At 56.8% G+C, this 23,543-nt stretch overlaps 8 protein-coding genes across 8 annotated transcripts; 6 read left to right on the top strand and 2 right to left on the bottom strand.

Moving 5' to 3' along the window:
- Window positions 1-4,548: 4,548 nt before the first annotated feature.
- On the top strand, window positions 4,549-4,901 carry F5Z01DRAFT_672700 (uncharacterized protein; the record flags this gene model as incomplete). The annotated part of the gene is made up of 3 exons (XM_046264845.1): window positions 4,549-4,622; window positions 4,691-4,726; window positions 4,778-4,901. 3 exons carry the CDS (start codon window positions 4,549-4,551, stop codon window positions 4,899-4,901), a joined length of 234 nt encoding a protein of 77 aa, XP_046119983.1.
- A 244-nt stretch (window positions 4,902-5,145) lies between these two features.
- F5Z01DRAFT_672699 (uncharacterized protein) lies at window positions 5,146-7,686 on the bottom strand (the record flags this gene model as incomplete). The annotated part of the gene is made up of 4 exons (XM_046264844.1): window positions 5,146-5,681; window positions 5,736-6,795; window positions 6,949-7,617; window positions 7,669-7,686. 4 exons carry the CDS (start codon window positions 7,684-7,686, stop codon window positions 5,146-5,148), a joined length of 2,283 nt encoding a protein of 760 aa, XP_046119982.1.
- Window positions 7,687-8,895: 1,209 nt separating this feature from the next.
- Window positions 8,896-11,231, top strand: F5Z01DRAFT_536273 (F-box domain-containing protein). The gene is made up of 3 exons (XM_046260493.1): window positions 8,896-9,129; window positions 9,185-9,865; window positions 9,916-11,231. The coding sequence occupies exons 1-3, from the start codon at window positions 9,057-9,059 to the stop codon at window positions 10,971-10,973; spliced, it is 1,812 nt and encodes a 603-aa protein (XP_046119981.1). The 5' UTR covers window positions 8,896-9,056; the 3' UTR covers window positions 10,974-11,231.
- A 735-nt stretch (window positions 11,232-11,966) lies between these two features.
- Window positions 11,967-13,537, top strand: F5Z01DRAFT_535944 (uncharacterized protein). Its single transcript, XM_046260492.1, has one exon. The coding sequence runs from the start codon at window positions 12,191-12,193 to the stop codon at window positions 13,220-13,222; it is 1,032 nt and encodes a 343-aa protein (XP_046119980.1). The 5' UTR covers window positions 11,967-12,190; the 3' UTR covers window positions 13,223-13,537.
- A 214-nt stretch (window positions 13,538-13,751) lies between these two features.
- Window positions 13,752-14,964, top strand: F5Z01DRAFT_635011 (nucleoside-diphosphate-sugar epimerase; the record flags this gene model as incomplete). The annotated part of the gene is made up of 4 exons (XM_046262114.1): window positions 13,752-13,771; window positions 13,823-13,836; window positions 13,887-14,078; window positions 14,135-14,964. 4 exons carry the CDS (start codon window positions 13,752-13,754, stop codon window positions 14,962-14,964), a joined length of 1,056 nt encoding a protein of 351 aa, XP_046119979.1.
- Window positions 14,965-15,323: 359 nt separating this feature from the next.
- Window positions 15,324-17,486, top strand: F5Z01DRAFT_680516 (heat shock protein 70 family; the record flags this gene model as incomplete). The annotated part of the gene is made up of 4 exons (XM_046265610.1): window positions 15,324-15,366; window positions 15,575-15,752; window positions 15,812-15,977; window positions 16,029-17,486. The coding sequence occupies 4 exons, from the start codon at window positions 15,324-15,326 to the stop codon at window positions 17,484-17,486; spliced, it is 1,845 nt and encodes a 614-aa protein (XP_046119978.1).
- A 629-nt stretch (window positions 17,487-18,115) lies between these two features.
- On the top strand, window positions 18,116-19,336 carry F5Z01DRAFT_536340 (uncharacterized protein). Its single transcript, XM_046260494.1, has one exon. The coding sequence runs from the start codon at window positions 18,184-18,186 to the stop codon at window positions 18,889-18,891; it is 708 nt and encodes a 235-aa protein (XP_046119977.1). The 5' UTR covers window positions 18,116-18,183; the 3' UTR covers window positions 18,892-19,336.
- Window positions 19,337-20,066: 730 nt separating this feature from the next.
- On the bottom strand, window positions 20,067-20,381 carry F5Z01DRAFT_672693 (uncharacterized protein; the record flags this gene model as incomplete). The annotated part of the gene is made up of 1 exon (XM_046264843.1): window positions 20,067-20,381. One exon carries the CDS (start codon window positions 20,379-20,381, stop codon window positions 20,067-20,069), a length of 315 nt encoding a protein of 104 aa, XP_046119976.1.
- Between the last annotated feature and the right edge of the window lie 3,162 nt (window positions 20,382-23,543).

The raw sequence follows: 23,543 nt of genomic DNA, 5'->3' as shown, positions 1-23,543 counted from the left end.
GCGATGCACAAATCACGGGCCGGCATTGGCTTTAGTTTTGTGCTTGTAGGAGCCGGACTCAGGGGGCAGGTGGCTAGTGCAGCGCTTGTGGCTTGAGCCAGCACGTCACAATGTCGGTGATTGCAGGCGCCGCATAATTAATTAGAGAGACCCCTTTTCCAGGGCGACAATTCGCAGAAGACTCACGCATTTGGTCAAGGACGCGCACGCCGTGAGCACTTGTAGTGGAAATCAGATCTTGGGTGTTCTGGATTTCCAAAGACCGCAGGGGGTTGGGAAGCTGGGGAAGTGAAGGGGGAATGCTCATTTCCGCGTGCCTCAAGATCTCCAGGGGTCCACTCAGCGCGAGCGACCCCTTTCGAAGTTTCGAGGTTGAGACGCAATTGCTACAGAAGCCGTGCCTTTGGAGTCGCAGAAATGGGTAGTGAAGGGGAGTTATGATCAGAGATCATTGTGTGGAAGAAAGCATCGATCAGAAGCAGCAGAGAAAGCAGTCTGGTTACTTGAGGCGTGAGGCTTGAATTTCCGGAGGAAGGAGCATTTGAAGATCAAGCGCCCGGCCTCCTTCTAACATGCGCAACCACTATATGCACAGCGGTGGGCAGTAGGTCGACAAATTAAGACAGAGGGCGGAGCAGCAGGAGCCGCACAAGTGATGCAGCCCTGAATGTGTCGATGATTTGATTGCGCCAGCAATTGTGGAGATAGCTCCAGCCAGCCAGGCCTCCTACAGTACCACCCACAGCACCGCCATCAGGAACTCCAACTTGATCCCAATGGTCTTCTTTCGGATTGGACATTGACCGCGCTCGATTGACTTGCTCCTCGCCACACACTGTCGATAAGGGGAAACTTGCCCAAGACCAAGTTCCAGGACCTCGCGAGTTGCTGCTGCTGGAACTGTACCCTTTCGCAACGGTGCGTCTATTGTCGGGCTGGACTTGAACCCCGATACACACCATCCGAGTTGCCAACCTGGGATCAATCACCGACAGCGAGAAGAGCGTTGCTACACGTCACGCAACACGCACCGATAACGAGAGACAACACGGGCCGCAAGTATCGCCAGGGCTACCGGTCGCACCATCTGTCGCTTTACCTCTCGAGCCACCGCCTGGCGCTCAATCTCCAAGACATCTATCTTCCTCGTTGCGCAGCAACTCCAACTGCCAACCCGCCCTTTCCAACGCATCATCAGTCGAGCTTTCATGCCTCATTGACGTCTGACCCTCGAAACTCGACGTTACGCCCACCCCCGAGATTATGAGCGTCGCTGGTCGGAATGGACCCTTGTCCCCCAGCTCTCTAGGCGGCGGCGAATGGCCGAGCAACAAGTACGCACCCGAAGACTCCCTTCCCACCGGTCGCGGGAACCTCGCCTCGCCACCGCTTTCAAGTGGCTCGAACCCGAACCCCGTCATGAGCATGAATGGCTTCCCCTCTGGCCCTAGGAGCAATGGGGGCGGGCCGTCGCCTCCAGCTTCGGTTGGCCGCTCCAGCACGTATGCTCGCAGCGACAGCGCCCGGAACAGTACTCGCGCCGATCAGATAGATGATTCTGTCTTGCAGAATCATTACCATGCTTTAAAGCTTTTCTTGCACGGACGCGATCCCAATGGGAAGAACCCACCGAACAAAGCTCGCGATAAGCTGCTGCGCCTTTCGTCCGTGCAGTTCTACGAGCTCAGTACCGACGTCTACGACGAGCTCATCCGTCGGCAGAGCGCTGCCAGAGCACCACCCAACGCCCCGAACGCGCCTCCCTCGTTTCTTTTGCCCGAAAAGACCTTTCATCCCAAGCGAAATCAAGCGCGCCAACGACTGTCTTCCTTAGGTCCCCCTCGATTCAGGGACCTCGCTACAGATGTCTTTCACGAGCTCGAGAGACGATTTCCTCGATTCGTTGGCGCAGAGATCCCGCGAGGGGTCAGCTCAATATCCATGCGTGGACCTCCTGGCAGGACTGGAACCCCATCGAGTGGCTACGGACCTGGCCCGGGCCCGGGCCCAGGCCCAGGCCAAGGGCAAGGACCAGGTCAGGGCCCACGAGGCCCTCGCATGCGACAGCCTTCTGATGCTGGGTCAATGCGTGGCCCGCCGCCATCCGACAACTATGGAGTTCCACCATCACCTGGTCCGAATGGGCCGCAAGGCTTCGGACACCCCATGCAGAAGCAGCTAAATCAGAACAACACAATTGTGCCTAACAAGAGCACAATGGTCGAGGATGATGATGACGATGGTGACTCCTACGCCCTCGGCAGTAACAGAGAGAGCAAGCGAAGTGCGGGTGGCTCAGAGGTGCGTCACAAGCTTGGAACCACGGGATCAACACTAACTGAACTTTTGCAGACTGACAAGAAGCTCATTGATGAGTACCAATCACAAGTCAAAGAGTTACGCGACAAACTGGAAGGCATGGAAGGTGCCATGAAACAGAAAGAGGACGAGCTTCGCACAGCATTGGACCAACAAGTCTCAAACGAGCAGAAGAAGGAATGGGAAGATGCTCGGACCGCTTTGGAAAGCCAGGTGAAAGATGCGCAGGCTTTGAATGATGAGATGAGGCAAGAGCTCGAACGGATGCGTCAAGATCACGACGAGGAGATGAGGCAAGAGATTGGCCGACTGCGCCAGGACCACGACGAGGAAACACGCCAACTGCGCGACCAACTGGCGGAGCTGCAGCAAAGGGGTGATGTCGGCAATGCGGACATGGAGCTGCAGGAAGAGAACAGGACACTTCGAGAGTCGCTGCTGGAACAGCGACGGGTGACCGACGAGGTGCGGAGAGAGGCTCAGGCATTCATGCAAGAGATGCGCACGTTGTCACAGCAGAGCACGTCAACATACGAGAAGCAACTGGAGCTTGAGCAAACGGTGGCCCAGCTGGAGACCGAGGTCGTGCAATGGAAGGGCCAGTACACGCGTACCAAGACGCAGCTGCGCAGCATGCGGGCTCCCTCGATTGGTCTTACCGTTGATCAGGAAGCCGGCCACATGGTCAACCACGGAGGATTCACGCAAGAGAACGGTCTTATCAAGGACGTTCACGTCACCAAGTTCCAGATTGCGGTGGACGAGCTCCTGCAGAAGGCACGTCTTGACCGCCCTGAGCTGGTGATTGATGCTATGAAGTCGGTTGTGGTCAACGTGCGACGCATTACAAAGGACGTGGACGAAGGCACACCCACCGACGAGGCGTTTGCGCAGCAGAAGCCGAAGCTCAAGGCCAAGGTGTCAGCTGCCGCGAACCACGTCATCACGTCTTCGAAAAACCATGCCGCGGGTGCTGGTCTGTCGCCCGTATCGCTACTCGACGCGGCGGCGTCCCACCTGACTGCCGCCGTTGTCGAGCTGCTCCGTGCCGCCAAGATTCGGCCGACACCCGCCGAAGAACTCGAGGAGGATGATGATGGCAGCATCACCCCCGTCGAATCGAGCGGGTTCTTGTCGCCACGCAGCACCACCCACTTGCCCAACACGCAAGAAACCCTCCCTCCGCCTCCTGCTTTCAATGGGCTGGGCGGGATGCGCGCCAGCGCTGGGTCATCTGCCTATAGCCTGATCAGCTCGCCTAGGGAGTCCGTGGAGCCTCACGCCAGTAGAGGCCACAGTGGTTTGGGTTATGGCGTCATGAACCAGGGTGATGCCAACGGCTACTCCCTGCCTCAAGATGGCCGAGGCGAGGATCTCAAGATCAACGACTACTACGCCTACTAAGTTGGGGCGCCGAGTCGCTCCACCATCACGCTGGAGCCGTACCACGACGTGGTAATTTGATTCGCATTGCATTTGTGCTTTCCGCAAGCATTGTTCCTTTACAACACGGGCCCCATGTCCGCGCATAGGCCGCCGGGCAAGGCGCAACACTCGATACCCACGGAACCGTGCATACAGCCACGAACATCCTTTTGCTTCGCCGCTTGCTTCCTCGTCAGAGGCCGAGGAGTGTTATATCTTTCTTGTTTATTTTCACCGTTGGCCACGTCTGTTGGGGGTAGTTTCACTGGCCTGCCGGTGTCACTGACCAACCCCAACGACGGTCGTTATTTTTTGGCATACATGTACGCATGCGGTTGGCGTTTTCTTGTTGATAGCCGTATACTTCATTCGCCCGGGTCGGGGAGGCCCTGGTGGCAGCATGGCTTGGCGTCACACTTTATATATGGGAGACTCCAGTGGATGTCGGTGTGAATTGATAATGTCATGATCGAGCATTGATCCTTTTCTCCACACGATGCCTGTTCCTGATGTTTACGTGATCTGTATTTGCCCGCGTCCGTGACTCGCGGCTGGCCGCCATCGTTATCTCCCAGCCTCATCTCGGCAAACCTTAAAGCGCGCTAATTAGTACCAGACCAAAGACTCCTCATGTCCACCCCGCTCGGGAAGGCTGGTAATTACATGCCCTCACTCTGTGTAACAGTGTAAGAAGTACTTAAAGTAAGGTGATTTCTCACCTGGATCTTCGCCCTTCATTCCACTTCTTAACAATCTCCTCACAGAGCAACACTTCCGCCTACGTCCAAAAGCCACCACTTCACCATGCCTGACGGCTACGAATACAAGAGCTCCGGCACCAACAGCCAGGCAAGTACAGCTAGCTGTAGCTATACATAGTACGCGAGCCATCACATGCTGACCGGTGCCAGGGCAACCACTACTGCGCTCGTGACTACGGTTCCAGCGCCTCCAACTCCAACTCGTACCACTACTCCAACACGTAAGTCGATGAGCATCCGCTCCTCTCTTCACGGGCATTGAGACCTCCTAGTGATGGGTCTTATTACTATTCCAACCCGAACGGTTCGACCTACTACAACGATGGTCAAGGTGGCTCCGTGTACACACCCTCAAGCGGTCAGTCTTCGGGCAACGGTTCAGGATCTCAGAAGTAGAGTCACTACGTTATGCGTAATTCAGTATCTAAGGTAGATCAGAAGTGACAAAATGGGACCAGTGTCCCAGTTCAGCCAACAAGCTTCCCCTTCATGGTGATGGATACAATCATGTCCGACCAAATATTACACCATTCCCTTTTCTTCAACTACCTTCTCGCGCCTCGCTCGACCATGACACTGGCATCCGAGCACCCCGAACCAACCCGCCCAGACAGTAGAAACTGCACTCCCCAAAGATATTTCACTTGGACACAGCAAAGTAGACGGAGAGAGAGATGACGAGTGTCGGGTATATCAAGCACACGGCTAGAAGCTGCTGCTGGAGGACGCGTCTCTGGGCACGAGAGAACTCATGGAGCTCACCGTGTGTGAACCACGAAATCGTCGCGTCGAATTGACCGTTTAAGGCCAGGATACCGATGGGCGGAAAGCAGGCTGTTAGCGCAACTACACCGAGGAAGATGGCTTCCTCACGACGCTGGTCCTTGGTGGAGGATCGACGACGCAGCATCATATGCTCCCTTGCCGTGCTCATGGCGTCAGCATGATGGAATATTGGCCTGTGATCGGTTGCGGCATGGTCATAGACCATTTTGTCCCCGGCCGCCATGGGGCGAGAGTGAAAGATGGGCAACCTGTCACCCAAGATGGCCCAGCTGTCGCTTGAACCGCTTTTGTACCACGGCTTGCATGGCGTATGGGGCGCTGCGGGATTTGTGTTCACAGTTCTGAAGTGGGCGGGCGACAGTTCTGGCATCTCAGTGCCATCGTCAGTTGCTGCACATCCGTCAGTCAAGCTCAAAGGGAAGTTCCGGGCCAAAATGCACTCACAGGCAGTCCATCGACTGGTACCACGCAACCGCGATGGCGGCAACGTCGTCGCAGGGAACGGCAGTGAACCTCGCTTCAATGCCTCGCGATAATCAAAGAACGGAGACTGAGGCGTCAAGGGCTGTGACGAAGTCACAGAACTAAGAGTGACCGACCTGGCCTTGGCCGAAAACGAGCTGCCATTCTCTGTGTGGTCTTCCTCGCCACGTTCCCTGCGAAAGTGCTGCAGCAATGCAGCTTCAGGCAAGCTGACGAGAGGGAATGGCAAACGAGGAATGCCAGCGGTAAACTCGTCATGGAGTACATGTGACTGGCCACATGCGTGAGTCTCCCCAGCAGTGGCAGTCCCGTAGCAGGCTTTGTCGAACACGATGAAGTTTGGCGTGGACGGGTCACGGGCGAAGCTCTCAATGATTTGAGACCCCCTGAATCGAAACCTCTCGGCAGGTGTCTGATTCTCTTCAACCCGGCCGACCTCGTGTTCTGATTCCACACTGGCATGACCGTGGCCAAAGCTGTCCATTTCGATATACTTGGGGCTCAATGACATCGGCTCTGGCGTGAGCTCACGACGCAGTGAGTTTGAGAAGCGGCGAATGGCAGCGGCTGCGCGAGAAGCAGGGTGCGAAGTCTTGCGCGACGAGTTCTGTACAGGTCCCAAGGTTGGCACATCATTGTTCCTGAAGTCAGGAAGCAGGACCGGTCGATTTGTGTGCTTGTCCGTGCGGACGTGATAACGCGCATTGGCACCATGGGGCTGTGGGTGCTGGATGATGCGGTCAGTTGATCTGTTCGGGAAGTGGTTGTATTGAAAGGAGGCGCCGTCTGACAGGTCAGCCAGGCTGCTTCCTGTGCCTTTGATGCCGAGCTCGTTCAATCCCGTTGACGGACCGAACCTGCAATCTTCCGTAACCGTCTGCCAGTCACCATCCGTGGCGTGATCAGTCGTAGAGCGGATCAGGGTCGCGATGTCTCCGCTCAAGCGACGAGACAGCTGTGGCTCGGGGTCCGAGGGCGTTGATGGTTTTGTGTTCACGGGCACTTTGACGTCGTCGTCAACCTTCTAAGTTGAGCGAATCGCTGCTGGGTCGTAGAACTGTGAACCAAATCGGTGCTGGCGATGCCCCGCAGGAAGCTGGACGCTATCTTGCGGTGCTGACAGCGAAGGACGCTCTGGATAGCTATCACCGACTCGACAGAGGGCACCGCTCACCTCTTTCTCGGCTGCTGGCTGCAAGAAGGTCGAGTACAGAACGGCGTCATATTCGAAAGGGTTGCCGCCGATGCTGTCTGATATTCTGCCAGAGTTCTTGAGGTCACTGCAGGCATCTGTGTCCGTGTTCGACGGCGCCGGCTTCTCAAAACGTCGCAAAGGCCTCAATGGCAAGACATTGGGAGACGTGTATCGAGAATCAGTGGCTGCGTCCTGGAAACTTTCGGTATCGAAGCTCGAACATGAGCGGAAAGACGCGGACCCAGGCAGTCGTGCCCTCGATCTTCCCGTGGGCAGCTTTGCCAAGGCACTGTGAGGCGGTCCCAACACAGTATATCGGCGCGTGATAGACGTGCTGCCTGGTAGAGGCGGATGGAGAATATCCTGCGCGTGGGAGACGAGTTCAAAGTTTCTTTTGCGTTTCAGCTGCCAGTCCAGGTCCGGTGGGCAGTCCTCTTGCTCGTCGCCGCCTGCGACCGTCTCCCACTCGGATGCAGCAGTGTCGTCGTCCAGACGCGAGTTGAATCTCGGCCTGCTGCTGAAATCTGGGCCGATGGAACGAGGCCGGTCTGGCAGCCCGCGATCGAACTCCATATGGAGCGATTGGGTAACATGCCCAGCTCTGCCCTCTTCAGTACTGGCGTGCGGCTTCAGTTGGTGAGAGGAGGGCTTGTGGCATAGTCAGTGAGAGATATGAATTGCCTTGGACTTTGTACTCACCGCTTCGACGCGGCTCATGATACTTTCAGCGGGTCAGGAGTTCACAGACTTGAAAGCAAAGCTTGCGAGTCTCGTGACTTAGGAGAATGTGGATGTGAAGATAGACAGGCAGCTGGTGTTTGTTTGTGTGAAAGAGGACTGGACGTGAAGACGCGACTGAATGTTGGCGGGGTTCCAGCAGTCTCTGTGGCCAACTGAGAAAATTTGTGCAAGCGATGGAGTATAGCACTTGCCCTGTCCCGGGCTGAGGACTTTCGTCTGATGTTGTTGTCTTTACCTGCTCCTATCCATGGTCACCTGACCTGGTGTGAGCCAACGTGGCGATCGAAGGTGAGCACCGTCTGAGAAGTCTTGAGTCTTGAAGTCGTCGAGGGACCTTCATGTCGACCCTTGGCTCAGAAACATAGCTTCCGGGCCGAAGTCCCTAGATTAACGGGAGGTTGTGTGTTTGCTTGTTGACAAACACGGTTGCTGTTCACCATTGAGCATCACGTATCGAGGAGCGCAAATAATAACAACATGATCGTTCGCTCTAAAGTATCGTTTCCGAGGGAGTTATATAGCGTACAGTGCCACTGCTATCTGAGGAGTCCGCGGTTTAGATATGATCAATGTATGCTTGAAGGCAAGCCAAACAAGACATGTGAAGTTCTCAGAATGTTGGCGCGCTATCGGAGACCCTCAGAAGCTGACCAATCAGTTGGCGTGTGCCTGAGCAGCCCCACAGCGCCGAGTGCGGATAGACCGATCGGCGATTGGGCTCCGCACCTTCAACGTCCCAGGCCCAGGCTCCATCGATTTGATATCAAAAGCATCCAAAGAGCACCTGAAATTGATCACCGTCTTCTAAACACATGCACTCCAGCGTCTCACGCACCTTGTCCTCTGCTGCAGCGTGCAGTTCAGGTCATGAGATCTCGGGCTGACGCTTTGCTTTATGATACACCAACTGCTTTCATCACTATCACTCGTTACACAGCTGCCTCGTCCAGAGTCCAGACACAATTCTATCAACCCCACCAACACAGAGACGACAGACCGGATCCGCTGAGGGGAAGTATCCATCGTTTCAAGCCTGCGAAACACTGAGGCGTAGGACGGTTAGGACCTGGACAGTGGAGGTGGGCGGAACCCTGCAGATGCACTTTGGTCAAGTTGACCCCACCGCGTCCCAGTTCCTTCAACAGTCCCTTGGCCTTGGGCGACCTATAAAGAATCAGTGATCAGTTCATCAATGCCTGCCCGCTGACAGATTGCTCTGCACGTCGGGGGCTGTTGGAAAGAGTAGATCGGCTCTGTTTTCTTTGCCCTGTACCATGCCCGTGGAACGACGTCGACGGGCTTCTTTTTGGTAGGTTACCATTGCAACTGTCGCCGGGCGATACGCCATGGCCGTGCACTCAACCGCGCCATCTGCCTTTGAGGCTCTGCCGGACGAATTAGTCCTACAAATCATTCGCTGTACGAAACCGCATCGGACACACTGTATATGAACCATAGCTGACACTGTGTGAAGACCTCGAACCATACGAACTAGCCAAGCTGCAGCAGGTCTCGCGGTCTCTGCAGCAAATCTGCCTCGACGACGATTTGTGGAAGACGCTCTGCTTTGACGAGTCGGCATGGCGCCAACAGCTGGCGAACCGTCGCGCGGCGGCGGCGAGGGCCTATGCGCCCGACGACGATGCGCACGCAGACGACGAGGACGAGCCCGCCAACGGGCTTCCCGCGGATGCGCAACGGCAACAGACGCAGCGAGCCCAGCGCTTACAGGATATGGCGAACTGGGACCCTTCCTACCCTGGCGAAAAACTGTCCTGGTACAATGAATACATACAACGAGAGGGTCCAGCGAGTGTCAACTGGCTCGAGGCACCGCGCCTGAGCGACCGAGGTCTCGAGGCCATTATCGAGGCCCGTGGAGTAGCCATGTACGCGCCGCATGACGGGTCGGACGGGATCGGGACAAAGCTGGCCATCGCGCCTCTGGACGATGGCTCGGTGTGCCTGTGGGACATCAACGGGACCCGAGGTCGGAAAGGGGCGATCCTGGCCCGGGGTGCGCCGGAGATGCTCTACTCAGAGTCGACGGCGGGTCAATGCGGACGAGCTCGGGCTGAAAAGATCGACTCGAGCATCGCTGATAGGGTCGTGGTCGACAACACGCATCACAAGGCGTACATTGCGATACAGAACAGTAGGCAGACCTCGACTCGAATGGACGACGTCTTGCTAACCCGCGCGCAGACCTGATTGAGGTGGATCTGAACCGGTTACAGGTCGTGAGCCGCAACAAGTTTGAGTTCTCCATCAACACAATGTCGGCGGTGCATCCGAACAAGCCTCTGGTTGTTGGGACGTCCCTGGGCGTGCATTTACACGATTTCCGCGCACCAGGACCAGGATCGGGGATCTTTGACCCGAATCCATTACCGCCATATGCGTCCCTTTCGCAGCCGACACCGACGAGTGCCATCTTCATCCCACGCGGCAACGTCCTGACCGATGACGTCTTTGTGTCGGGACGATTCAGGAGCATACTGCACTACGACCTACGCAAGTTTCCGGTGTTGAGGTCGAACTGGTCTGGCGCAAGCATCAACAGTTTGGCAGCCCTGCCCTACCACTTCTCAGCCCTGCACCATGAAGTTAGGCGAGGCGCTGAGGCGAGCAGTGAGGTGGTGGCCGACATGAAGGAACAGGAGGGAAGCACCCTGATTGCGGGCGGCGGATACCAGAACAAGGGCAGTCTGGAGATATACGGCATGTCGCCCGGGGCACCAGGCTCTGACAGCGGCGCGACTCTGCAACAGAATTCGACGGTGAAGAATCGCTACACGGCGGCGTCGGCGCCCATCCTCTCGGTTGCGACGCAGGGGACGAGGATTGTCTTCTCTGACGGGTCAGGGCTGCTCAAGTGGTTCGAGAGAGACGGCACGACCGAGTGCCGCCGCCTGCGCATCGGGCACAGCGAGACGGAAGGCAAGGGCACGCTGTTCGCAGCCGAGCCCCAGCTGGACGATGTGGCCCGGAAGATCATCTCCACGAGGACAGAGGGTGGCAAGTCACTACCAAACGACGACAACATACTATTCTGGACCGGCGAAAGGCTGGGCCTGGTCAGCTTCACGTCAAACCCGCTGTACACCGAGCGAGACTTTCTGCCAGAAAGCGCCACGGAGGGGGACGAAGCCGATCACGCTTTCAGGGAGAAGATGGGCGAGGCACTTCGGCGAGACGCCAACGACGCTCGGTTCATGAGTGCTCTCGGCTTGGGTAGTGCCGAATCGTTTGGGACATGGTGAAATTTGAGTAGCAGGCCAGGCGAGGAGGGACATGATTGACTTTACACACAGCGACGGAGCGGTTTGGACCATTTGACTTGGGAGCAGGAGTCCATCAGCGGGATAATGAAGCAACGCGAAAACAAAATGATATGGATCGGTATATGATATGTGTTAATCAAGTCGGTACGGAGTACATAAGGTAAGTAGACTGTGGATGCTGTGCTTGAACATGAGGCGGCCAATGAGCGAAAGCGATGCAGTATTCAAAGCCAATGAAGCCATCGCCAATTGACAACGACCCACCCGCGACCACCACTGACTAGTAGGCGATCAAATGCGGCTCCATACTCCGTACTGCATCGTATGAACAAGTACGAACGTTAAAAGTACGCCTGCGACAAGGTGTGCCGAAAGTCGGACCCCACGACCGACTCTGATGGCAAGGCATTGCCACCTGTCTGGTCGATCGACAGAGGGTCGATTGATGAGCGCGCGCGCGGACAAGGGAGATTGCCCGAGGAACTTTCCCGTCGAATGTCTGGTCTCTCAACTTTTGGCGTCGACGATCCGGGCTCCATTTATTATCGTGGACAAGAGACCACGCCCGTCTCGCCCTGCCAACAAACACACGACACGAGACCAGCAGCGCAGTGCATGCTGCACGGGCACCTCCCTGTACCTCATGATGATAGTACGTACACCGCTGGATTGGCGCGCGCGCACACCGGAAACCCACCTGCTCCAGCCTCCTGTCCTGTCCTCTGCAGACTGCCGATGCTGATTCCATTCCTGCTGTGAGAGATGCGTGGTCGAATCAGTGCCGTGCCTTGGCTACGTCTAGCGAGTGAGGCTGTCGTCAAGTGTCGCCATGCAAGGTTAGCCTGGGCAGCTAGCCCGGTGGCACACCCACCTCTCTCCCTCTTCCTTCTCCTCATGGCTTGGCTACGGCGACTCCATGTCGCCTCTATTTGTTCGTCCTTCCTCTGTAGTTACTAGACTTTATACATAATTTCATTCCAGCACGCTGGTCGAATGAGCAAGACCTACAACCTGACTTACATCTCGTGACATCAGAACGTTTACCGCCTTTCGAGTCACCATCCCTGCCCATCCGTGCGCGCCGCACCCGCCTAGAGACTGGAGCTTATACTGCCCACGTCCAGTCGCCCAACGGCGGCCTCTTGTCTTTCCATCCCATCTTGACATTCTCTCTGGGACCAGATCGAGCATGTTCCATGGCCTTTTGGGTCGTAGGCGGCGGCACTCCGCCTGACGAGGCCCACCACCCCTGCGACTCGGGTCATCACAGTGCTGAGGAGGAGACATACGTCCATGGCGCAAAGAGACGAGTCGTCCACCGCCACCACCACCACCACCACCACCACCACCACCACCATCACTATTACCACCATGAACAGCAGCAGCAGCAACAGCGATCCGACTCACCAAAACGGCTGCGCACAAATGGCGACTCCGTCTCCATCAAGAACCTCGCCTTCCTCGTGATACGTGAGGGCACGCCGCCGCCCATCCCACGCGAGGGCACCCCTCCACGCTACCGCTCACCATGTCCGCAGCCCATGGAGCGCACCGCCTCTGGCCTGTCCATCTCCAACGCGGACACGCTCAGAGACACGACGCGACCCTTGTTGAATGAGCTGCAGGCCGCGCACATGGTGCAGAAACACACCCTGCTCTCCCGTCGCGACTCGCAGCCGTCCCGGATCCTGCACTCCCTCATCCACCCGCACTCGAGCTTCCCGCTGGACAACAAGCACCCGCACTCGAGCTTCCCGCTGGACAACAAGGCCCTGGAGAGCCTCTTCCACACGGCCAACACCCTCTTCTTCGCCAACCGGCTGAGTCGACGGGTCACGTGGGACTGGTCGACGACGTCGTCGGAGCAGTACACGTCGCACATTGTTGGCACGACGGCCCTGCGCCACTCGCAGCTGCTGGGAGGCTACGAGACGCTCATCGTGCTGTCGAGCCCCATACTCAGGGACACGCGCTACAACCGCCGGCTACTGATCGCCACGTTCCTGCACGAGATGATTCACTCCTTTCTGTTTGTCATGTGTGGTGTCGAGGCGGGTGGGCATGGCGAGGCGTTCAGGATGATTGCCGATGTGATTGACCACTGGGTCGGGAGGGAGGAGCTCAGGCTCGGCGACATGGAGGCTGACCTGGAGCGCTTCTGTGAGGAAAGGGGGGAGCAGACGGGAGGCGGGGCGTGGGAGAGGTATGAGAGCGAAGGCTTTCGTTGAGAAATGGTTCCATCATGTTTATGGGGGTGTTTGCATTCGCGGGCGGCGCAGCATTGCTAGGCGTTGGGATGTATTTTCTAATAGAAAGGATACAAAAAAAGGATAACATCTACTCATGTCCTGAAGAAGCCGAGGCTCGTGGGTAATTATTTAGTTGCCTTGCAGTCGACAGACGTTGAAGCTTGCTCCCCCGGGATTTGGATTCCGAAGGCACCGCCTATTCGCTACTTGCGTCCAAGACGTTACGTATATGGAGTTCCCTTGCGCCCAGAAAGAGAATGTCTTAGAATTGCAGCATATTTTCTTTGTAATACCAACGAATCCAGCTGAATAAGTGAAGACACGGATAGACGTCCAAGGTTTGCTGTGGACGTCATGGCGTCGACATTGCGTGCCACCCCACAATCGGCAGATGCGACATAAGTCTTGAAGGTATAAATAACTGGGAGAAGCCATCTGACACCTCGTTCGCATTCAAAGTTTCAACTTGAACGTAGCAGAGGAACCTGCAAAGACTTCTCGAAATACAATGGCCCCTAGCATCTTTCTGTGAGCGAGACCTGCCCCTCCCCTCAAAGGGCCTACTAACATTGGGCACAGCACCGGCGCTACAGGTACGGCAACGATATATGGCAAATGAATACCTGCTAACGGCTGATTCCAGGCTACATTGGAGGCACTGCGCATGCTCACCTGGTCAAAGCCTTCCCAGACGCCCGCTTCGTCCTGCTGGTGCGCAACGAAGAGAGAGCGAAGCCGATCAAGGATGCTTACCGAGACACCACATTTGTCTACGGGAGCCTCAACGACTCGGACGTGATCGAAAAAGCCGCTGCAGAAGCCGACATTGTCGTTCGTACGTATCCTGTCCACACGACAAAAGACACCGAGCACGACTAACTGATAATGTAGACACTGCGGACTCGTCCGACAACGTGAATGCCGCCCACGCAATCGCCAAGGGTCTTGCCGCTGGCCACTCGGCCGAGAAGCCCGGATTCTGGCTTCATACGTCGGGCACAAACATTCTCACCTGGTACGATCACAAGGCGGGCCGTGCTGGCGAAGCGCCCCTGCCCGAGCAGACATATCACGACATTGACGACATTGACAAGATCCTCAACCTACCCGACGAGGCGGACCACCGCAACGTCGACAAGATCGTCCTAGCCGCTAACTCGGACGCCGTGCGGATCGCCGTGCTCTGCCCGCCCACCATCTACGGCGAGGGCTCTGGCAAGGTGAACACCCGCAGCCTGCAGGCGCCCGAGCTGGCGCGCGGCACCCTGCAAAAGGGGTTTGCCCCCATCGTCGGCAAGGGCCTGACCGAGTGGGACAATGTGCACGTGGACGACCTCGGCGAGCTGTACGTCAAGCTCGCGGCTGCGACACAGGAGCCCGCCCAGCGCAGCAACCCCGAGGTATTTGGCCTGCACGCGTATTACTTTGCGGGAGGCGGCTCGCACAGGTGGTCCGACCTGGCCAGGTGGATAGCCGAGGAGGCGAGCAAGCAGGGCTTCCTGCCGGAGCCACTGACCAAGTCGGTGTCGCAGAAAGAGGTTGAGATGATGGAGGGCAAGACGACGTCGTCCTGGGGTCGGAACTCGAAGGGCATCACGGCGCGCGCGCCCAAGTATCTGGGCTGGGAGGCCAAGGGTGTATCGCTGAGGGAGACGGTTGGGTCGCTGGTGGCGTCTGAGGCGCGGAGTCTGGGCCTTGAGCCACACGAGAGAAAGGCATGATGGCAAAGTGATTCGATGTCCGTATCAATGGCTCAAGATTCAATAATATATTGCTTCGTGGTGAACATGTGAAGTGTCGCTGGGCGGTGAGGCGTGAGGCAAGGAACTGCGCCAGTGCCCGACTAGGCCTAGCGGCTCACGAGTCACACGGCTCCACAGGGAGCGAGAAAAAAACTGACCACACTCACACTGGGCACTCACAGAGTCCCAAAAAAATAGTGGGCGGCGTGAATTTTCAACTCGACCCCACGTACGGCCGAAAACCCTTCGCCTTTTCTCCTCGAAACCTCCCCTTCCACCCTCCTCCATCAAACAACTACCTCTTCTTTTTCCCCCTTTATACTTCAGACACATTCAAAATGGCGGACGAAGTGTACGACGGTGCCATTGGCATTGATTTGGGTAAGTCCAAATCCCAGCATCGCTGCGTCGCTCCCGACACACAAAAGTGATCGAGTTTGTTCCGCTCGCTGCGGGGTGATACAGACCCTGATGGGCCACAACTCCTGCTCGGGGCAGCAATAGCACAATTTTGGTTTCGAATATTGAGGAGAGCGACGATGCGGATGCGCCCAATGTCTAAAGACAGTACGCTGACGGGCTCTCCCAGGTACCACCTACTCCTGCGTTGCCACGTACGAGGGTACCAATGTCGAGATCATTGCCAACGAGCAGGGTTCTTTCACCACCCCTTCTTTCGTCTCCTTCACCGACAAGGAGCGTCTGATCGGTGAGGCTGCCAAGAACAATGCCGCCATGAACCCCAAGAACACCGTCTTCGACGCCAAGTGAGTTTTCCTGGACTTTTTTTTTGTCGTCCCGTGAATCAGCAGTCTAACAAAGATAGGCGTCTGATCGGACGTCGGTTCGATGACCCAACTGTCAAGAAGGATATTGAGTCGTGGCCCTTTACGATTATCGACGACAACGGCAGCCCCAAGATCGAGGTTGAGTACCTCGGCGAGAAGAAGAGCTTCTCCGCCCAGGAGATCTCCGCCATGGTCCTTGTCAAGGCAAGTCTTTTTTTATTAAAACATCTATTAGACACAGCTAACACCCAATAGATGAAGGAGATTGCTGAGACCAAGCTCGGCAAGAAGGTGGAGAAGGCCGTCATCACCGTCCCCGCCTACTTCAACGACAACCAGCGCCAGGCCACCAAGGACGCCGGTGCCATCTCTGGCCTCAACGTCCTCCGTATCATCAACGAGCCCACTGCTGCCGCCATTGCCTACGGTCTCGGCTCCAACAAGTCCGAGAAGGAGCGCAACGTCCTGATCTACGATCTTGGTGGTGGTACCTTCGATGTCTCCCTGCTCAACATCCAGGGTGGCGTCTTCACCGTCAAGGCCACTGCTGGTGATACTCACTTGGGTGGACAGGACTTCGACACAAACCTTCTTGATTTTTGCAAGAAAAATTTCACCCGCCAAACGAAGAAGGACATCACTGGCGATGCCCGCGCCCTCCGCCGTCTCCGCACGGCTTGCGAGCGTGCCAAGCGTACCTTGTCCAGCGGTGCCCAGGCCACCATTGAGATCGACTCTCTCTTCGAGGGTGAGGATTTCACCATGACCATCACCCGTGCCCGCTTCGAGGAGCTCAACGCCAAGGCCTTCTCCGGCACCCTCGAGCCTGTCGCCCAGGTCCTCAAGGACTCTGGTGTCGAGAAGTCGGCTGTCGACGAGGTCGTCCTCGTCGGTGGCTCCACCCGTATTCCCCGCATCCAGAAGCTCCTGTCCGAGTTCTTTGACGGCAAGAAGCTCGAGAAGAGCATCAACCCCGACGAGGCCGTCGCCTACGGTGCCGCCGTCCAGGCCGGTATCCTCTCCGGCAAGGCCACCTCGGCCGAGACCTCGGATCTCCTCCTCCTCGACGTGTGCCCCCTGTCCCTGGGTGTCGCCATGGAGGGCAACATCTTCGCCCCCGTCGTGCCCCGCGGCAACACCGTCCCCTGCCTGAAGAAGAGGACCTTCACCACCGTCGCCGACAACCAGCAGACCGTCCAGTTCCCCGTCTACCAGGGTGAGCGTGTCAACTGCGAGGACAACACCTCCCTGGGTGAGTTCACCCTCGCGCCCATCCCCCCCATGCGCGCCGGCGAGGCCGTCCTCGAGTGTGTCTTTGAGGTCGACGTCAACGGTATCCTCAAGGTCACCGCGACCGAGAAGACCTCGGGCCGCAGCGCCAACATCACCATCAGCAACTCGGTCGGCAAGCTCTCGTCGGCCGAGATTGACAAGATGGTCAACGACGCCGAGAACTTCAAGGCCAACGACGAGGCCTTTGGCAAGCGTTTCGAGGCCAAGCAGTCCCTCGAGAACTACGTCTCCCGCGTCGAGGAGATTGTCTCGGACCCCACCCTCTCCCTCAAGCTCAAGCGCGGCCAGAAGGAGAAGATTGAGTCCACCATCTCCGACGCCATGGGCGCCCTCGAGATCTCCGACAGCACCGCCGAGGACCTCAAGAAGCAGGAGCTCGCCCTCAAGCGCCTTGTCACCAAGGCCATGTCCTCGCGATAAATGCGCATCTTTCCCCCCGGGCCTCTTTTGTGTACTCTATTATCACGAATAGACTGAAAAAACAAAAACGTCGAAAGGAGAGCTTGTCATTTATGTTTGCGGAGTTGGGCTCGTTCTTGCACGACCAGAACAGGCCCGGTGCCTTGCGCCTTGGGAGAAAATGAAAATACCACGGGGCGCAGAGCAGCAATGAAATTATCCCCTTTGTCACTATTTCACGAAATCTACTGACGCGGACGCCTGGATGATGGGGTGGGGAGAGGAGATTGATGATGGAAAACAGGGTCAGAATCAGGTCACAGCACGAGAATCAAGTGTTTCCAATCTTCCTCTTTTCTTCGCATTTTCCCTTCTTGCCACGTCGTCCCTGCGTCTCTCTGTCTCACACAATGCTTGATGCCCATGTCTATGACGGATATGACGATCTAGCACTGGCGGTTTGCTGGGCTGGGAGAAAAGGATGAGAATTAGGGGAGAAAAGGAAGCAGGACCGGAAGTTGGTCCACCGGCGATGCGGAGGGACTGAATCAGCATAGACGACGTTGAATGGACTGAAAGAATCCCTTTTATATGAGCGCTCTTTGAAGTGAAGTCTGTGATGTGTCAGCTCACTCTATTACCCCACCTCCTCATCGCCGCGGCCCTTGATGAATCACTCACTGGCTGAAAACTCGTGATTGTCTTCTCAAGCAACATCATGTCCCAGGCGCACCATCCCCTCCACCTCTTCGACCTACCACCCGAGATCCTGGCCCAGATCCTCAGACCACTCCTCCAGCCTGAGCCGCCATCCCCAATCCCCATCATCTCCCTACCTGCACCGCCCACCTACGTGGTGCCCCCCTTTGTCCTGTCCGTCCTCCTCGCCCACCCGCTCCTATACTCGCTGGGCGTATCGCTCCTCTACGCCCCCAACCAGGAGTTCTACATCGACACCAGTGGACCCAAGTACGCCTCCGTCAAGCGCACCTTTGTCGCCCGGGACCTCCTGTGCGGCTCCACCGATGCCCTGGACAAGGTCCGCTGGCTGTCCCTCACCGTCGACAGGCTGCGCGGGTGGATGACGGATGACATTGTGCCGGTTTTGACCTCGCTCATTCTACACGGTAGTCTGGAGCGCGTGGACGTGTACATCCACACGGACGTCTCCGCGCGGCACTTTGTGGTGCTGAACCAGAGAAGGATGGAGGAGGGTGGCCCGCTGCGCGCGCTGCTGCACTTGCTGGCGGATCCGGATCTAAGGAGCGGAAGGCTGTTCATCCAGAGGAGGCATAATCTTGGCTGGTGTCGTTTTCACGACAAAGACTCTGGAGAAGAGGATGCGCAGTCGCGGAAGTGGGTGGAGGTCCGGTGGCAAGATGTGCTGCGGACAGGCGCTGGACAGGTCCAGGACCAACCCGTTTGAAAGTCGGGCAACTTGGCAAGAGATGGACAACTGAGCATGGCGGGAGGCTGACCCCTATGCATTTGGGATGGCACTGGTACCCATCGAGGCATGCCTTTGAGTCTCGAAGCAGCTTACTGAGGACTTGATCAAGTCTGAGCTATGCCTGCGGCGGTTCAGGGAGCTGTTGGCGCCACAGGACGACAACAAATAGCCTCGCCTACCACTGAAATGGGCTCGTCTACCCAGTCCGGAGCAATGCTACCCAAGAGAGCTGAGTAGCTGCATCAAGACGTGCAACAACCACCGCAATACCTACTTCAACTAGGCAGAGTGCACCAGGAGAGGGGCATATACCCGCCCGTTGCACGATTGCCTGCCGACGCTTTCCAACAGAAGCAGATGCGGCACATGCTAAACCGATCCGATCGCTTCTAAAGTCGATTAACATCGATGCCCCATCGATATGGGGCTACATGGTCGATCTGCCGCCCCTCCTCTTTGGATGAGGTAGCATTATGCGAGGGGCTAGGCATGGCAGAGCATAACACTGATCAAGTGACTGGCTCTCTCAGCAAGCCTCATCAAGACAGGACTTCGCCTTATAGAATAATTGCAGCAGCCATAGAAGCTGCCTCACTTGTATAATTAAAGTACATGTACGAGAATGAGAACCGTCCAACTAGCTGGCTACCCCACTTGGACTCCCCCACGACGCCAGCCGTGATGCTTAATCCATGACAGGAATTGTTGACATCACACTGAGACATGATCGATGCAGAGAATCGTAGCCGTGGTATTCTCTGGCCGCGAGACGGCAGTGAGATGTTGTCTTACCTATGGAGTAGAGGCAGGGCGGCTCGACAGACGCGAAACCCCCATTCGTGAGGTGTGCGTAGGCACGCACACACATGCGTGCCAATCGTTTGTCGAGATGCTTACACGTTGTTTCACCGACCCGCGGTATGGAGGCGGCTGGGACAGCATATGAAGCACGAGGGAAAAGACTGGAGCCCAGTTTGCAATCGCTCATTAGAAAACCATACCCAGAGATGCTGATCAATGTCCCATCCGTCGCTAACTCCATTGGCCCGCTTGTTGAAGCTCATCCATAATCCAACCGTGCGCAAATAATAACAAAATCCCAGACTTTTCCTCGTACTGTGTTCGTAACGCCATGTGCATGTGTAGCAGACTCATTCATTCTTGTGAAAGTCGTCCTGGTGCTCCTCGAGATGCTCACCCCAGTGAACAGGACCCAGCTTGAGGATTTTGAAGCCAGGTGCGGAGGCACTGACTCTGCGAGCGATGGCATGGTCCGCATTGCTGATGGAAGAAACGTCAGAGCTCGTGGACATGCGACGGGCCGTTTGTTTGCGCGGGTAAGATGGCGACCTCTCGGGCGCAAGGCAGAGGAAAGGTGTGGGCAGCGCTGCCATGACGAAGACATCAGGCGTCAAGCGCAGGAAGGTTGAGCCGCTGACGACGGGCGAGGTTGGGATGGACGACATTTTGATTTCTGTGTATGGCTTTGAAAGGCAAAATCGATCAAGATGTTTGCGAGGAAGAGTGGAATGAGAGACAAAGCGAGCGAGCAAGCTCGCGCAAGAGCCAAAGGGTCGGCTTTATAATAGCTCTGGTAAACCCTGTAAGACTATGCAGCATACCCCCACGAAGGTACAGAGGAGCCACATCCCACAGGGAAAGAAAGATAAGGGAAGGCCAAAAAAAAAAAAGAGAGAAGGGTGCGATCAGGTATGGTGCTAGCCAACTCCAGTGCCGCACATGCCAGACATCGGTCAGCTGGCTGGCCAGCTCAGCATCTCGCTGACCCAGATCGAATCAATGACCGTTGGCAAATCTTCTCGTACAACCCACCCTCGCCGTTTCTTGCGTTTCGGTTTGCTGATGCGATGGTGCCATAAAGAAGAGGTGGACTCACGTGCGGCGTGCCATTGGCCTGGGTCACAGTAGCTCTCGAAAGCGCGCAGTGAGAAAATCTCGGCCGTCCGGGTGACCTTGCCCCTCTCTTCCCGACTTCAGTCTGCCACAGCCGTACAGACTCTCGCTTCACCCGTCGAGACAAAGGCCAGACTTCTCTTCGACGAGTGAAGTCATATCAAAACCAGGAACTGCTACTCCACTTTGAGCCTCTGCCGCCGTCATCCACGACATGTTCCCGTGCCAAGTCTGGGGTAGCGAAGCTGGAAGGCCTTTCATTGGGTGACGGCCACACCCGGAAGGGATTTATCGGAATCGAAAAGCCCATCATCGACGACATCCGGGCTAGAGACTTTCCCGCTTGAGACAGCAACCTATCCTAGGCTCCAGTGGTAGGCCAAGCGCGTGTGGGGTAGCAGTAGCTACGTTGTTAAGCCGTCAGTCCCCGTGCCGGTTATCTTCACCCTGCGCGAGCACAACTCGCGGGCCTCAGCCGAGTTGGTCTCGATGTGTGCGCCAGGACTCGCCTATGGACGTCCAGATCCGACCGTAGCCGTCGTGACGAGCCTCGGTCAGAGTTTTGTCGTGGATTCCCCAGTACACCTGACCCAATACCGCTGGGCCTGTGTGGCTTCTTCACCTGTGGTTTTTAGAGTCGTGGATGAGCACCGGTGCAGAAGTGCAGCCCCTTCTGTAGCAATGTGCCGCCTTTCGGTCTTATGGTGCTTATAGGCTAATGGTTATGCTCGATATTGACACCATCTCCAGCAAGGATATTGATCAGCCAGACACGCCAGCAACTTTGCCGCGGGAGTACGGTACGCCTGGTTCCAAGGGCGAGAATCAGATGTGCAACAACGGATCAGGTCTCGCCAGCTTGACCACACATCAAGTCTACTCAAGTTCCTGGCAGGACAGCCATGGCCCGACCCGTGCCTCTGCACGGAGGTTCGTTGGTGACAAACCACATCAAGTCGCATCTGTACCTGTGTCGAAACAACGTTGCAGACCTTGTCCCGTACACAAAGGAAAGCCCTGTGTGTCTGGCCTTTGCCAGGGACGCTCCTTTGTGTTGTATATGATCCGAGGTATTGTCGGAGGCACACTCATGGATACACCAAGGTTGGCCCGAGCTGAGTGTTCGACGCCCTTTTACGTTCGAAACAATGCAATTTCCTACCGGTCTGATCACAGCACCATCCGCTGCTCCCAGCATGATCGGATGTGGTTCCTGGAGCCTGGATTGCTGCAGGGAAAAGGGGTTGGTCCTCGTCAAGCATCGAACAACAGCTGCACATACATCTCTGCGTCATGGACGATGGCCCTGTTGGGTCCAAGGCCAGACAGGAGGCATGACGTTCTGGGCAATGCAGTGACCTAAAGCAACTCATTTGGATTGCTGCAGAGGCCAAGGTCCCAATCACACCGGCCTAGGAGATGCAAGGCGCCGTTGTGACTCGTCTCGATAGCCAGGGCCAACACTCGAGCCAGCATCGAGCCTTCTCTCGACTGCATACACGCACAAAGCCATCTACTGGCTCCGTATGAGAAGGCGTTTCTCTAGCCCGTCCCCGCGCGTTCCCTGCCGTCCTGATCAGCGCAGACCCGGCGGGTTCAGGATCCGGGGCATATTACAATCACACTACCCATACCCGCACGAGCCATCGTGATTGCAATCACTTGACCGCTTGCAGATGTGCCAGGGTGCCTCGGGAGCACCGATGGCCCTTGGCAAGTGCAGGACGTGATAGTATGCGCGGGTTGCAGGAAAGGCACCTGCGAGGTGGGTGCTTGCCCTAGTCTGGGTAAGTCGAGATTGCATGAGGAGGGTCAGGGCAGATCCCAGATCCCGTCCTGGTAACTGTATGCGACAAGGTGACGAGCAGGGAGCCTAAGAGGGTTGCCGATGTGGTCGCATGAGGCCGTCGGCGGGACGGGCGATCCCCTTGGTGTCCGCCCAGGCCATCTCGGCACGAGCCTAGGCCTTCTGGGCGGCATCATGATGATGGTGACGGTGGTGGTACGGAAGCGCAACAGCCGCTGCCGCCTCGAGCGTGAGACGCGCGGTGTTGCAACACCATGAGGCATGCCGATAGTGCTTGCCGCGGCGCCCTGATTCGATACGACGGTCTGGTGACTAGGGATGGCGCCTTGACTGTGCATGCGCTTGGCAGTCGTTGTTGGCAGTCGCCATGAGCGGGTGCGGTTTCTCGAGAGCCTCCATGCGGTAAAGGGGGTGACCACATTGCCCGTTGACTCCATCGCGTCGGCGGTAAGAGATGCGGTCGATGAGACGGGCCCGACTGGCAAGAGTGCCTTGGGCAGATCGTCGAGGTCAGGCCTGCATCTGATTCAAGCCTCGTCTCGTCGTGCTGGCGCGGCGGCGCATAGCAATGGGACAGATGCGCCATTAGCGGCTCTTGTCACCCGCGAGCATCGCGCTTACAAGTGTGATGCAAAGTCGAGGCGCGCAGCGGTTGAAGTTGAAAGAAAAGCGGCCCACAGACGCCGCACTTGCTGTGGAACCGGCGCTTAGGATGGATCCCTGTCAGGCACGCACGTCTGTTCGTGTCAAGTCGTCTTCACCTCCAGTCAGCGGGATCTTCGCAGGTATTGTCGAGAAATGCTGCACTTACTTGAGTAGTGAGTGACCTTTGACTGCATGTAGACGGTGTGCGGGATGCCGAGGCCACTGACCATCGGGGATCATCCATGTCGTTGGTGCGTCTGCG

Source organism: Emericellopsis atlantica, assembly GCF_019669845.1.
Source record: "Emericellopsis atlantica unplaced genomic scaffold F5Z01scaffold_8, whole genome shotgun sequence".
Lineage (NCBI taxonomy): Eukaryota > Fungi > Ascomycota > Sordariomycetes > Hypocreales > Bionectriaceae > Emericellopsis > Emericellopsis atlantica.
Note: the sequence above shows the minus strand (reverse complement) of the source record. Positions and strands in the feature narration are given on the sequence as shown.